Source organism: Indicator indicator, chromosome 7 (genome assembly GCF_027791375.1).
Source record: "Indicator indicator isolate 239-I01 chromosome 7, UM_Iind_1.1, whole genome shotgun sequence".
Classification (NCBI taxonomy): domain Eukaryota; kingdom Metazoa; phylum Chordata; class Aves; order Piciformes; family Indicatoridae; genus Indicator; species Indicator indicator.
Window position 1 is genome coordinate 9,772,383 of NC_072016.1, and position 16,570 is coordinate 9,788,952.

The window sequence follows — 16,570 nt, forward strand, 5'->3', positions numbered from 1 at the left end:
GTGTGCAAACCTATCAAAAACCAACAGGAGCTGTGAGGAATGCAGGGTCCAATCATTCCCTGGGAGCTAATGCTCTCAGGAGAAAACACCTTGCCTGGAAAGGGTCTGCACGAGTCACTGTGCACACAGCAGGCCCTGCACATGTGTTACTTTTGGTGTCTCCCTCTCTGTTTATTGCTTCAAACAAAGACCTGGTTTTGAGACTCAAAAGAAATCATTGCACTGTGCTCAACTAGCCAGCACTTGTGCTGTTAAAGGTGAAACACAAGGGATCTGGACTTTCTCTACTGGGGTGCAATTGATTCACCTCACCTACTGCTTTGTAATTCATTATTAGTGGTTGTGCTGAGGCTCAGCAAAAACATGTTGCTTACTCTGTAGGCCAATGTAACAGGACTCACCTAGAAGGACTTGGAGATAATTACAACCCAAGTGCATTTTTTGCAGTGCACAACCTCATGAATCTGTAAGGAGTGAGCGGGAAATAAACCTGATATTGAATTTGACAACTCCTCTATGCTCCAATCCAGGGGCACCTTCTCCAGGGATTTTTCAAATGCTGCATGCATGTTTGGAATTGCTTTGATGGTGAGAGTCAGTCCTGGGTTCAGACAAATCACCTGTTTAATCATGCAGAGTAAGAGTGCCCATGTATTTAGCATAGGTAGCAAGAATAAAAACAAGTTGCTCCCACAGCAGACTGCACTGAAGGTGGTTTACTACAGGTTTTCCTTACAGCTCACCTCACCACTTGAAAAGATTTTTCAGAAGGGAGGAGAAAGACAGGAAGATAGGTCCAGAAATCATTTCCTTATGACATAATACGGAAAAATAAAAAAACCAAACAAACAACAAAACAAAACCAAAGCAAACTGTAATCTGAAAATTTGGAAACAGAATGAAGGACAATTAACTCTTCAGTGCCTGTCATATTGGATATGGGAGGTGAGTGAAGGCCAGGAGAGCTCATTGAGAAATGTCTTCATTCTATTTTGCTCAGGAAAAAGAAGTCAAGGCAGTTGTCACAAAAAAATCAACTTCTGCATCAGAAAAAATATAAGCTGATCCCTGCCCACTGCAGTCTTCCTCTCCCCTATGCACCCAAACACATGTATATTGGTGCCAGTAGTAATCCAAGCTATTAATACCTTAAGGATGCATATAATGAAATAAACACCAGTCCTGAAACTTATGTAGACTGACTAGTAATGGAAAACACAATAGTAGTAATAAGAACAGTACAAGTAGCAAAATACTAGTTTGGAAGCTCCTGGAGACAGGAGATGGGCTGTTTGGAGGTCATCGAGCCAAATGGGCTGCATCCCATGCAAACACAACTTCACTGCCAACAATCAGCAGGTGCTGTAGCCCTCCCACATTCATTTATGTGGGTAGCTGAAAGTGTCTTTGTCCCACTACCTCCCTACACAGTCAATAATTTTAAACCAAGAAGGCAGTGAGGACTCCTGGGCTGCAGCTGTGCAGCCCTAATTGCATCATGTGGGAAGCATAAGCAGGGGGTTTGAAAGCTATGACCTCATCTTCTCTCCTACACATTCAAATCAAATCTTTGGTCTTCCACCCACTCTTCCAGGCATATTCTGCTTTCAGCCCCCTTATATGATGTAACCAATGAAAATGTCATTTACATCTTTACCTCCAACTTGTAGCTAGGGAAAGCATAAAGGGGAAAGGAGTCAAATGCAGAAATAGATGCTTTTTACTCAGTATTTCTAATAATAAGAAGAGAGAAGGCAGGGAGAGGTGTGTTAGGCAAACCCAGTTTCATCAAAAATCCCAGAAACATTTCTGTGAGTTCAACCTCTTTAAAGGTGTAATGGTCAGAAGCAAATGAAAGCAATCCTTTTATTTCTTTAACATATTCAGTCAAAAAATCAGGCATAATTCCACTGGATTCTGTGGAACTGCACTAGTGCAACTTAGACAGGAAATTGAAGCTTTTCTCAATTTACCAAGGGATTTCGCTTCAGGATCATAATTCCTCTCAGAATGAACAGAATGCCATAATTTTGTTTCTATAGCTACCAGCTTGATAGTTCTCCCTTACCTTCCTCTTGTTCGTGGGACTGACATAAAGGTAGCTCAGCACAGTCTTCAGCCCCACTTTGTCATTGAGCTTTTCATAGGTAGTGCCATAGTCTGTTGACCTGGAGAAAAGAGGAGACAAAAAGAACATGTGGTTATTAGAGCTCAGGGGAAGGAAATGACTGTGTGAACAGATCCTCAAATTTACAGCCTGAGCATTATCACCCTTAAAACTCAAGCTCTCGTGTTTTACTCAGGGTGGCAAGCAGGAAAGGGAAAGGGCAAGAAAAAGAGAAGTTAGGGAGGAGAGGGAGGAGAGGGAAAGAAAAAGAAAAAAGAAAAAAGAAAAAAGAAAAAAGAAAAAAGAAAAAAGAAAAAAGAAAAAAGAAAAAAGAAAAAAGAAAAAAGAAAAAAGAAAAAAGAAAAAAGAAAAAAGAAAAAAGAAAAAAGAAAAAAGAAAAAAGAAAAGAAAAAAGAAAAAAAAGGAAAAAAAAGAAAAGAAAAAGAAAAAGGAAAAGGAAAAGGAAAAAGGAAAAGGAAAAGGAAAAGGAAAAGGAAAAGGAAAAGGAAAAGGAAAAGGAAAAGGAAAAGGAAAAGGAAAAGGAAAAGGAAAAGGAAAAGGAAAAGGAAAAGGAAAAGGGAAAGGAAAAGAAAAAGGAAAAAGGAAAAAGAAAAAAAAAGGAAAAAGAAAAAAGAAAAAAGAAAAAAGAAAAAAGAAAAAAGAAAAAAGAAAAAAGAAAAAATAAAAAACAAAAAAGAAAAAAGAAAAAAGAAAAAAGAAACAACAAAAAAGAAAACAGAAAAAAGAAAAAAGAAAAAAGAAAAAAGAAAAAAGAAAAAAGAAAAAAGAAAAAAAGAAAAAGAGAACTTGACTCCTTTGGGGCAGAGTCTGTCTCTGATGCAATTCATCCTATGCACATGGGGAGATGTGATGCACCTGTGAAGATGGACTTTGGGGGCAGGCTCTGCTCTCATGTGCCAGCACAGAATTGCAAATGGTATCTACCCAAGAGGACTCTGATCTCAGCAGCACTATTATCACAAACTCTGCAGATTCTCTTTTCAGAAAAATCCAAATAAAACCCATCAACAACAGTTTTATTTAAGTAGGCTAATTTTTGATTTGGAGATGGGGATCCAAATGTGGCTCAGAATTGTAACAGCTGAACTCATGTCTAGATAAAAATGTACCTAAACTGGCATCTTGAGTTCTCCTTCACCCCCATCCTACTGTGTACCAGGCATTTAATTTTTCTGAGTTAGAGAGACAGATCTAGGCCCCTACACTAGCAAATCAGACCCTGAGCAGATGATCTGGGGGTGGCATTACCCATTCGTGACTGGGGAAAAGGGCTGCTTCGTCATAGAGGGTTTTCTGTAGCTTCCTCCTCCTCGTTTGTGGGCATGCTTGAAACCTCACTTTGCCCTCCTTGTTTCTCTGCTGTTTTCATACTCTGCTTTTCTGAACAAGCAAGGTTTTTCCTACCAGAACAAATCAACAGCTACCTAGTTAAGGATCCCATACCTGAAGAGTGGGCAGAACCAGCTTAGTGCAGGAGGGGTGTCACAACCTTCCTGAAAAGCCCACCCACCCCATCCAAACAGTGGAGAGAGCCAGGCTCCTGACCCTACACAGCTTCTGTCACATGGACGGAGCAAACGTAGTCTTTATAAGGTGCACAAGGAAAGACTTTCACAGAAAGCCTACGTGGACAGACCTATAATTTCATTAAGATGAAAATTCATGGCCTGTGTCATCCTCTCTAATCATGCTTTTACTGATGTCACAATTCAGCACCTTTCTCAGTAACTAGCTCTGCTAATTGCCTAAGTTCAGCAAGCCTCCAGCATCTGCAGCTTGGTGACAGAGACCAATCCTCTTCTCCTTGTCTCTCTGACAGAGAAATGGCCCAAGTCACCCTTCTGGCATCAGAGTGATCATAAAAGTGTTTCAGTTGGAAAAGACCTCTGAGATCATCAAGTCCAACCACCCTAACACCACCATGGTCATTAAACCATGTCCCAAAGCGCCATGTCCACAGGAGCTTTTTTAACACCTTCACAACAGTGTCTCTATCACCAAACTGGGTAGCCTATTCCAATGACTGAACACTCTTTCAGTAAAGAATTTTTTCCTAACATCCAATCTAAACCTCCCCTGGCATAATCTGAGGCCATTTCCTCTCATTGATACCTGGAAGAAGAGACCAACATCCACCTCACTACAACCTCCTTTCAGGGAGTTACAGAGAGCAATGAGGTCCTCCTCTCGCTGCCTCTTCTCCAGACTAGACAATCTCAGTTCCCTCAACTACTCCTCATAACACTTGCTCTCCAGACCCTTTACCAGCTTTGCTGCCCTTCTCAAAGCCCTTTTCAGTTACACTGTGCCCAGCAGCTCAAAGTTCCCACTCAAGTGTCTGCAGAAATTGAGTGATGCCAGAATCCACACCCAGCTCCACTGGTTTCCTGCTGCTAGTGGAGTCCAGAATGACACCGACAGGGCCATGACACAAAACCAGATGTCTGGTTTCAGGCTTCTGAGTAGGACCCATGAACTGAAAAACTTGTTTTATCATGGATGTGTTTCCAACACATTTGCTTCTTTGCAACTTACTAGCGTAATTCCTAAACATTTTACAAACTGGTTCTTTCCTTAAACGGGTTTAACCGACCCTTCTTCTCAGAACACTCAGCAGTTAGGGGTGCTTCTAGTCTTAAACAACTTCCTTGTGTCCTCATTTAGCTCTTTAATACTAAAACAGAGCTCATACTAGCACTCTGCTTACACTTGATACCCTTTCGTACTAAGGCATAATATTGATACCCGCTGGGCTTCAAAGAGACATTCCAAAAGTTATTACAGTAGTCTGCTTACTTCCACAGCACCTTCTCATCCAAAGACTCTGAAGCTCTTGTCTCATTAGGTATCAATACCACACAAAAAAAATGTAGGAAGGTTTTCCCTTCCAGCCAAGCTTGAAACTGAAGCAGCTCAATTAATAAATCTGAATACCCCAGGCCAATTAATTCCACTACACGAGGCCTTCTATACATGCACTTCAACAGGTTAGGAATCCTCAAGTAACACTAAGTTCGAAGCAGGGGGTAACACACAAAGGGCAAGCACTGAGGTACTTCCTTCATCTCACCCTTGCAACAGCACTGAAGGTCGGAACAAGTCACAGTTCTGACTACACATGTACCAGCCACCAGCCAGGGAAAGAGATCACTGCTTTCGATCAGCATTCAAAGAGAATACAAGTAACAGTTTAATATTCTGACAGAGCTACTTTGGTTTTGTTCTCCAAGTCATTTTCAGATCTCCCAAAATGCTTTGCACTTCTAAAGATGCAGGCTGGATGCCCTAATGACTCTTTCTCATTAAACCATTATCACTCATTGCATTTGCCCTTTCAAAGAATAGCTGGGAAAGAAGTAGGATCATTATTTCGTTAGCTTCTCTAAGGCTTTCTTTATTATCATGACAGTCACCACTGGCTTCACAGAAACATCTCAAAGGATATCACAATAATGTACTGTATTTCCACAGCACTTTTCCATTCAAAGAATTTGAAGCTTCTGTCTTGTGTTAATCCATTTAAGCTACCAAGGGCCATACTGGGAAATATTATCTCTGTCCTAGAGATGAAGAAACCAAAAGCTAGCAAAGGTAATGGTTATGTTTTTTCAAAAGCAGGCATCTACAATTAGCCATTTCAAGTTCTATAATCACCTAGTGTATGGCTCAATATACAGGCCTGCTAAACTCCTACCACCAACATGCTTAATTTGAAAACAAGTATTTAAAAGAAATATATATATATTAAAAAAAAAAAAAAGTAATTTGTCTGATTTTAGCTTGAACATTTGAAGATACATGACCCGCAGGTGAACAGAACAGTTCTGGCTCACCTTTTAACTTTAACTTGAACTCTCCTTTACTTATCTTTGTAGTCCAAGACTTCCAACTGCAAATCAAGTAGCCTACATAGCCTTATGGTTGCTTGACACTACAAGCAGATCGGATACCATCATTTTCTCTCATTCCTCTGGTCAGAATATGATAAACTTCAAAGCACATTATTAAAGGAGTAGAGGTGAAATAAGGCTGCAGTTATATCAAACTGACAAAAGATTTGGTGATACAAAATATTCCTTTCATGAATCACATCCCAAATGCCTGCTTTAACTTTGGTTGGGACTTTCATGGCTAACTGATCCTTCCTAGGTGGCACTCCTCCAGGTTGCTCCATTGAAGCCAATGCTGGAGTCTCATCATCTTGGAAGACTCTTACTGCCTTCAGCCTCAAGTTTATATTTTCAGGTTGCTTCTAATCACACACACTTGTATATACAAAAGTGCTATTAACAACGTTTTGATAAAACAGAAACTGTTACCAATGTGGAATGGACTCTGGCAACACATACAAAGCCTGCAAAAGTTAAACACATGCATTTTGTCCCATGTCCTTACATGTTGACCTTACAGCATTTCAGAGTCCCCTCTATCTTGTTTTCCACCCTGAAAGCCAAGATTCTGGCAATATCCCAAGGAAGGCTGTACAGTGAAAAGCAAAACTCAAGGAGTAGTCCAGTACTGAATGGACTTTTGTCCACTCTCTTAATTCAGCTTCTTGGATTTTATAACTAGCAGTTCCAACCAGCCATGAGAAAGAATCTCTTTGCTAGTCTTTGTTAACATGAAGAAAGACTTGGTCCAGTGCAACACATGTCATATTCATATAAACAAACGAATGTGAGCTTTTCCTGAACAGGCTGTAGCACCAAATTCTACATATTCTCTTTGAAAAAAGCAAGGTTGACAATGCAATTAATTTATTGAGAGAATGATAATTCTCTCATAATTGTACTGTATTAAAACAGCTGGCAAAGAAAATCACCTGCTTGCTTCCACTCACCTCCTCTAATGGGTCACAACACGTTTTAACCATGGCAGCAAGTGTGGTCCTGCAGCTCAAAGGGCACACTAAAGGACAGAAGCTTCTAGACCTGGCCATCACTCAGTGACTGACAGCTAACAAAAGCCATCTTGTTCCTGTAGGTCTGAGCATGTGAATTTGACAAATAGACTTGAGCCAGCAGACTCTAATACTGTGAAAAGACTTGCTAATCCCAGTGATATGAAGTACAGGTGTGGAGAAACAGAGAGAAAGCCATCTGAATAGCTTTTAGAGGAAGAGTCCTCTCAGATGGTTTCCATCTTGGGGCTCTGTCAGGCAGAGAAAGGAGGTTTTGTTTGTTTATTTGCAGTTTCAGCTACTCAGCTATGGAGACAGGCTATAAAATATGTATTGGTCTAAGGAGCAAGAGAGCTGCAAAGGCTTCAACTGGATGGCTGTGAGGGACAAGTGAGCTTGCTGGAGCATACATATGCCACTGGATCTCCTGTCGGGGGGTCTCTCCTCTGCACCTGTGACTCTCCCTGATGGTGTGTGGAGAAGGAGCAGATACAGGTTTGATTTTTAGATTCTCAGCTTCTTCCTAAGATACTGAAGCTTACGCATTCATCTCCAGATCAGAGTCCCACTACACACACAGTCCCATGTTGAGATCTGCAGGGCAGCACAGCTCCACTAAAATAAACAGAAGACTATCCAATTCTCCAGGCACTTCGGAAAGCAACAGGAGCAGACACAGCCCAGGTTAACATTTGCTTCTCTTCGCACGTGCCTGCAAACTGTCTGCCTGCCGCGTGCCTGTCTCTCCATAACCCTCAACCAACTTCTTATTTTTACCCATTGCCCAATTTTCTCCCAGTTTGACAGAGAAACAAAAACCCACGAGGAACAGAGTTTCTTCAAGTTTCACAAAAATCAGCAGCCAGCAAAAGGAGAGCAACCTTATCAGCACTCAGAGAAAAATTGCAGCATGAAACCAAATCCCAAGAGACGTAAGAGCAAGCACATCTCTCTGAACATTCAGCTGCAGGAAAACATTCAAACACAGCTCACATATTAATACACTACAAAGAATCCAACTACACAGCACAAGAAGTCAGGATGACAAACTTTCATTGATTGTGAAACAATTTGTCTGTGTCTCTCCCTTCCTTCCCCTTAAATTATCCTCCCCAAGATAAAGGTCCTTCTGTAGCTATGACACACCGAAATGAGACTCCTACTGAGTCAGAGTCCAGCTTGACCACCTGTAAATCCCTTTGGGCAGCTACCCTAGACAGACCATGACTGGCTCAGCACCCACCCCTCCAAATGGCAATGAGCTCTTACTACAGCAGAGTCCTAAATCAGGATCCAGGCCAACCACACACCAATTATTGCACCACGTGGGAAGCTGGTCCCATTAACTTACAGACAGGGCAGAGAGCTGCTCCACTTTGAAAGGATATGAGTTATTTAGCATGCTCTGGCCAAGCCTCTCTGAACTTTTAGAGATGATTCCTTTTCTACCTTGTTGAACATTTTAGACTATATTTTTGGTGACTATGGCTGTCAGTGGCTAAACATCCTCCACTCCCAAAGTCTTTTTCATATTCAGATGCAACAGAGCAAAGAAACCTTTCCTCTCATAGGGCTGATTATGAGCTCAGTCATTCCACCTTGAGCTGCCAAATGCCTGGAACAGAAACACAAAGCTGGCCCTGCAGTTAATCCAGACCCAGCTGGAGCTCTGGAAAGGCAGGAGACTGCTGCCATTGACAAGGCAGGGAACAGGTGCAAGCCTAGCAATGCTCCCCTAGATGCAGTAGTCATGGTGCCACTCAGAACTGTTAGCCCAGCTCCCCAAGCTTTCTTCTCTGTCTCTCCAGGACTATTTAATTTCTAACCTCAAGGCAATGAGAAGAGACCAACCTGCAACAGTGGAGCCTAACTTCACTTATAATGGAGCATAAAGATCCACTCTTACTACTGCAAAGCTGATAGTCACATACCAGGACATCTTTTTTTTTTTTTGACAAAAAAAAAATCCCAAACAAAACCAATTAAAAAAAAAAAACACCCCAAAAATATAAAAAATATAAAAACACAATTAAAAAAAAAAGCCAAACCAAAACAAAAAACACTAAACACACACAAAATATATGTTGTGTGAATCTTTTACACAGCAGAGCATAGCATTTGCTGTGCTGAGAGCTTACCTTTACCCAGCCATGATTTTACAGTAACTGAATAAAAGTGGAATATTTTACAACTACAGACAGAAACAACTGCCTCCCTTTTTTACTTATCCCATGAAATAAAACCAAGGACAATGAAAATCTGGGTAAGTGAACAGAAACTGTGAATGCATTTGGTACTGCTTCCTGGTGTATTTCCCCAGCCCATGACAATACCACAGACTTCCTAAACTGAAGATAAATCCTTTGTGTATAAGATACATCAGTGGGTTTTTAGTCCTTCAAATGTGTCTAAGCCCACAGGGAAACTTTTGGCAACTTCATTATTAGCCTGGTAATAAACACCACAAGTGTGTGCTGTATGGAGATGCTCCCTTTTGGTTTAACTTGATGATATAATTCAGAGTCCACTGCTAACACTCACCAAGAACTAAACCATGGAGGCTCGTGTTGCCATTTGTGATTTCACTGATCGTTGTCACAGTCCTCACAGATTTTTTTTTTCCTGTCTGAGGACTCCCTGTTTATTTAGCCACACCTTGTACAACCTCTTCATGTCTCTGATCATTTTATGACTACTCTTTTTCTTCCAGTTACATCTTTTGTTATGGATGCCTCAGGGACCAATCTTTAGAGGAAGAACTTTCTTGCAAAAAAAAAAACAACTATCCAAGCATGTCAGCAAAAACCCAGAGTATTTTAAGCAACCTAAATAAAAACACTTTCTGTCATCATACAAAAGGTTGCACATTCTAGATAATTCTGGGAGCATGATCCATCAATTCTAGAGCACTTTCAGTACCAGAAAGTTTCAGAAGTACCTAAAACCAGAGATCCCACTTGGGAAAAAAGAAGTTCAACCACAGAACCACAGAAACATTCAGGTTGGAAAAGACCCTCAAGATCACCAAGCCACAGAACCCTTCTCTACAAAGTTCACCCCTAAACCATATCCTCAAGCACCACATCCAAACTACCTTTAAACACAACCAGGGTTGGTGACTCAACCACCTCCCTGGGCAGCCCATTCCAATGCCTGACCACTCTTGCTGTGAATTTTTTCCAGTCTAAACCTACCCAGTGGCAGCTTGAGGCTGTTCCCTCTTGTTCTATCACTAATTACCTGTGAGAAGAGACCAGCTCCATCCTCTCCACAATGTCCTTCAGGTAGTTGTAGAGAGCAATGAGGTCTCCCCTCAGCCTCCTCTTTTCCAAACTAAACAGCCCCAGCTCCTTCAGTCGCTCTTCATAAGATTTATTCTCCAGGCCCTCCACCAGCAGATCATAGTTTTGGTAAATTCTCTTGATTTTTTTTTCCTTTTTGTTTGCATGTCATCTAAACAGCAAAATACCTACCCCAATTTCTGTTATGACACCAGCACTTTTCCTCCGTCCTCTTTCTTTTTTGGTTAATAACAATACCCATCACCAAATAGCCAAAAGACTTGAAGACGACCTTTTGTTGATAAATTTCAATTTATAAGGTATAGTGGAGACTGGAAAGGGAAAATGAGCTGCCATGATGCATTAGTCATTGTGATTTGCAGTTCAAACTGAAGAAGATAGGAGCTAACTAGGAACATTGGCTTCATGTTTTTTTTTTTTTTTCTTGCAGATTCTTCTCTCATTTTTGACAAGGAAGGTATCCTCTCTTGTTTATTCAATACAAGCCCTTGGGAAGACTCTGGATGACTCAGAGGTTGGACAAAAGGATATAGAATATTCCATCACTGGATTTACAGGCAATAAAGCAGAGAGATGTGAATATCAATCACATTTCCAGTGGCTGACAGCTCATCAGCATTTAATTTGATCACCATCCTACAAAGCAGGGGGACTGTTCACACCAGTCATTCTTCAGTAGACATCACTACTCAGATGGGCATGAACAATCTTCTAGAGACATAGTTTTAGTATGTGTAGCCTGCAGGGATGATGGCAACTAACTTGAAAGCCATGTTTGCATCACTCTTACACTGCAGGAAAACAGTGGTGTTTTGAACATCCCCAGCAACCACTGACTAGCCAGAGCAATGTGCCATGGTGAATGTGAATGCTAAATAGCATTCACCATCAGCAAATGGATTGTCCTTTCCCAGCCTCCTCTGTCTTCTGCATCTAGGCCTTCCCTTACCTTCAGACACACCATTTTTGTGGAAAGGCAAGACCGGTTTCAGATTTAAAATAATCTGTAGAACCACCCCAACTAGCAACAGCCTTTTTTGAGACACAAAGAATGAGGGCAGGGGAGAGGCAGGAAATGGGTTTTCATGGAGGAAAAGAATGGCAGAGAAAGTGAGGGATTCTTGGCAAAGCAGCAGGAGTTGCCAGATCAAACTAAAGATGCACTTTAAGAATCTAGAACTTTTAGAGGCAGTATGTGGGACACAGATTTGGCTAAAGGCAGCTTTAAAGCTGTCTTGTCATTTTCCTTCTGCCAAAGGATGGCAAAGTCTTTCTTCTGATGCAAAGATAAAAACAAGCCTAAGTGATGGATGCTAAGAACTCATGGGAGGCAAGAACCTGAGCTACAAAAGCTTACGGATAATTATGCTCTGATTTTAGAGACCCTGGGATCCTGAACAAGGGAAGCAGGCTGCAGATATAATAGTTACTAAGCATCACTTTATATCTGATGCAGGATAGCCCACAATGAGAAACAAAAGCAACAAAGATTAGTGCTTCCTACTGGAATACTAAAATAACTCCTCTTCCCCAGCTGTAAGACTCCCATCTTCCTTGTACCATACCTGTTTATCTTATCTTATACTTAGCTGTTGCTCCCAAGAACATCTAGATATTCTAACTAGAGACTGCTAACTTCAGGAGATGAGTTACTCATACTAAAATAGGTGAGCATATATTGCTCTCTTAAGGGGTCTTCTTTCCTTCAACTTAAAGGGAGACCAGAGCAACCAAAACACACTCAGCTGTTAGATGTCTAGCACAAGGCAAGGTTATCTCACACTGAATGGATTCCTACACTAAGCAAGCATTACAAATGAAGAGAAGGATCTCAGTCATCCTGGCTCAGATCAAAAGTCCATCGTTTGTTGTAATGTACCAGTGCTCTGTGTTTTAAATGTTGTTATTCTGTCAGGATGTGTATGACAACAGCCACGAGAAGCAGGTTCCAAACAGTATCAGGACTCCAATGTGCCTTGCACACTCTATAGCATTGGAAAGCAAAGATAGCAAAGACAAGCAGAGAAATGTTATATGGATTTCCCAACAGCTGGTGGCAGAATCAGGAATATCAACAAAGATCTGAGGAAATGTGAAATGGCTTCTCCTCAAAAGCTGGGATAAGCACTTCCCTTCGTTGTATGTTTACCTTATAGCACCACTGATGACCTGCTGGCATTCCTTAGTATGGCCAGGCAAAGCTGATGTCCACTAGTAGAAGTGTACAAACATGAATGCTATACAGGCATCATGTAATATCCACATCATCAGCCTTAACAAGGACATCAGAATCTGAATCATCATATTACTGCTTCTGACCTGAAACTAGGACACCACATGCCTGCAGACACCCCCCAAGACACACTTCAGTTACCATGAAAGGGCGACCTTGGGCCAAGACTTCGTGGTTTTGCAAAAGGCCTCTCCGTTGCTCATTTCACCACTGTGAAATCGATATAAAAGCAGCACTTTTGTACAGCTCTGGAGAACTGCACTTCTTCATTACTCACTTCCTATTTGTGCCATCTAAAAGATCTGATATATTTATCATGTTCCTCATTCTGATGTAGTCTAATTTTCCAAAGAGATGTTTTGTGCGTCTCTGATAAAGCAGCATACTGATTTGATTCCAAGTACTTGACTGACTCAGCAGAGATGGCCTTATCAAGACATATTCAAGAAATTTGGTGTAGAGGACACTTTAATAGACTCAAAGATAAAAGGCAGCTCTGATTACAAAGCCTCATTAATTAATCAGATATTAATTAGATTATTAATTAGACACAAGGCCCCTTCCAGGCCCTTTTCTACTTTTATTACACTAGTTAAAAATGCTTCTGTAACAATTCTCTTAAGGAGCTAATCATTTTAATTTGCATTATTTTGTAGCAAAAGTGCTTTGAATGTAGGATTTTCTGCAGCAATTATAGAGGTTCAATTTAACATCCACACTATTAGGTGCACTTGAACTGGAACTCCCTTTAAACATGTATGAACAAAATGCTGAGGGAAGGTTATGGAACTGCCCCATCACTCAGCTCTGAATTTGTGTGCTAGGGGTGGGTGCCAACAAAGTCCTTCCAACCACTCAGAGAATAAGTACACACTAAGCAATACAAACTACCCTAACAGTAGGTCACCTGCACCCTTTTAAGGGGGGACTCAAATCCCCATTCCCAGATGGGGATACCAACATCAGTGTCCATTCATGTCCCCCAAAAATACAATCTAGCCCATTCCTGAATCCTTTGAAGATTATTCATTTTGTCACTGAAATATCCAAGACAGTGCTTGCAAACCCTCCCAGCCTTCTGAACCTTACACTAACATTTTTGAGCATCTTACAACACAGACATCATAATTTACAAGTCAGAAGGAGCTCTGAGGCTGGATACCACAGCTGACAATGTCTTTATGTAGGCTGTACCACTTGCTTTGCTGCCTGGCCTGGTTATACAGCTGGGTCCCTGGGCAGTAAGGTTGTTCTGAACTGTCCCAAGTGACCCTGTTCCCTTTTCTCCTGATAGGTTATGTCATTACATTCTCTCCTAGTTTCTCAGAGCAGAGAATTTTGGTTGAGAAATATCAGGATGAGGTTGTAAGCACAAAAATGAAAGAAACCAGTCTTCTGTCACCCAGTGTCTTGGCTTGGGCAAGAGTCACAGTAGCAGCTGGATCAAACCTCTCATGATACAGTTAAACCCAGTGCTACACTGCATGGAGTATTTCATACTACCACTGGTTGTGCTCATTCCCCAAGCACAGAATTAACAGAACTGATTCTAGTTAGCATGTCTTCAAAATGCAGACATTGAGTTCTAAGCTTGCATCTATGCAGACTTTCCAGAGAGGTAAGCTTGCTGTTTATTATCAAGGTTAATAAACAATTGTGATCTATATAGTATGTGCCCAACACAAGGATCCCCCCACCAAGGGAATTCTTTGCTAACAACTGCTTGTGAGTTGTGGGCAGCTCAGAAAGCACACAGCTGATCACTCCTGCACTATCATGCTGTAAGATCTCATTGCCTATTTTCTTGCAAACCACTGCTGTTTCAAGCTTAATTTTACCCTAGCAAAGCCTCCTTTTCTTGTCATCTTTTGTACTCAAAAGCTCATCTAACACAGAACACTTTGTCTTGGGAGAATAAACCTGTTGGATTTTTTTCAGACAGAAGATCAATAAAGTGGGAACAGCTTGAAAAGTCAATCAGCTTTAGCAAATCCCCCAGGAGATGTCTGGGTGATTGTCATTTTAAGGAAGGAGCACAAGGAAAGGCACATCCCACTCAAGTGCAAGAGGCAGGATATCTTAGGCTGAGATGAAGGGAAAGAAAAGGAAGCACTAGAAGAGACCAGTCATGGCTCTAGCTTCATAGGCTTTCTCAAGAAGCAGACAGAAAGAGCTAACTTATACTTCTCCAAACTGAGAATTAGCTGCTTACGAAAAGGATCAAATGCAAATATCCAAGATGTAAACTGAAGTTCAATGAGGAGAGAATTCTGTTATACTAAAGGCACTGGAACGAATCTTTAGGAGACCTGTAAATTCCTGCTTTGCCACACACATACTATGTGATTGTGATCTCCCACACGGTGACCTATTTTGCTGTTGTTCCAGCCACCTAGGTTCTGAGTACAGCATTTCCCACAAAAGCTCACACATAAACCATAAACCTCACATTTTCCTAGCTCTGACAGATGGATTGGACTTACTGTGTGAGATCCTGTGCTATGTCAGAGCTCACAGGCTACCAAGTATGTTAGGGGCTTTTGGCCATGCTTTCTACTTGGAACTTGGGCTCCAATCCTACTCAGGCTATCTGCCTATTGATGAACCAACTGTTACCCACATTTCTGACAGCACTGTCCATAGATCCATGCATTAAGAAAAAAAAAAAAAAAAAAAGGCAGAGCACAACTCATTCATTTGTTCAGTGTATCTTTAACTGTCTTCTAACCCAGAATGATTCACTCTCAGCCACTGGACAGTTCTAAAGCAGCAGCACTTAAGTTCTCTCAGTGACATTATTTAGTCTAGGCAATAAATGCCTTTTTTTTCTTTACTCTAGTCAACCTGATGCTTCAAAAGTCAATGAGAAAATGAAGCATGATATTGCATTCCTGGAGGGCACCATTAAGATCCACAGGGATAATGTCAGCATAAAGTGTTACCCATATTTTAGCAGGTAGATTGCAATAGCCTGTGATTAATTAGGAAATAGTGGCAGCTCATCACTGGCCATTTCCTTATCCTTTTTTAGCTGCCTTACAAGAAGGCACATGGTTTGGTTTAATATCACCTTTAACATTCTGGGAATGAATCTTCCTGCAGGCCAAATAGTAAGGGTCTGAAAACAAGCCCTCTGAAGTCAACAAGGATCTAATCAACCACTCAGTGCAGGGGCAGTTCTGCAGACCTATCTGTGCACATACTTCTGTGCTTCACACTGTGCCACAATTTCTAACAGAAACACTTAGTCATAACTGAGATGTCAGTGAGCAGTGTATGGACACGCTGAGCTTAAGAACATGAAGGGAAAGATGCCTCTCTGCATCTTTCTGCAAAGAGCAAGGGCAGTAGGGAGTGGCCAACATCTCAGAGTAGATAAACTTTCTTCCCCCATCTGCCAGGTCTCTGGGAGGGCATCTGGATGGCAAACCTGCTGGATACATATCACTGAGTAATGCTGCTTGATTGCTCATGTTTTAAACTAATCACACTCAAAAGTGGAAGCCTCGGTACAGTACAGCATGTTCCTCAGAACATTCACTTGCAGGCTCATCACTCACTTTTAACTAAGTACCACAATGGACCTGCATCATCTACCCAGCTGAAAATACAGACAGCTGAGATCTCCTGGTACAGGAAAACAGCCAAGCTTTAACCAAGCTTCTCCCAATTCATTCCTCCTCCTTCTCCCTCCCAATACTTCTTTAACCCTTTTGGCATGTGCTTCTATTAATCACAGTCCAAGCAGTCAACAATGCCATTCGCTAGACTCCATTTTAGACAAACACACTTACTTATGTTTAACTCAGATGTAGCTCATTAACATGGAAGTGTGCCTTTACACAACCACGGATCAATACAGTTCATATTGAGACTCAAGTGCTTTGATAATTGCAAGAGGGAATGCAGAAAGAGGTATTATATTATGTATTTATTCATCTGTTACACAGCTGCTAAGCTTTAAAACAATGTGCTTGTACTAATCAGAGCACCATGGCAAAATAGCA

At 41.3% G+C, this 16,570-nt stretch overlaps 1 protein-coding gene across 1 annotated transcript in view; it reads right to left on the bottom strand.

Moving 5' to 3' along the window:
* The window catches only part of SORCS3 (sortilin related VPS10 domain containing receptor 3), a 306,703-nt gene that overhangs the window by 162,386 nt on the left and 127,747 nt on the right, over positions 1-16,570 (bottom strand). Inside the window, exon 3 of the mRNA XM_054382068.1 lies at positions 2,069-2,168. Within this exon, the coding sequence (XP_054238043.1) occupies positions 2,069-2,168 (100 nt within the window). The remainder of the gene's footprint in view (positions 1-2,068; positions 2,169-16,570) is intronic.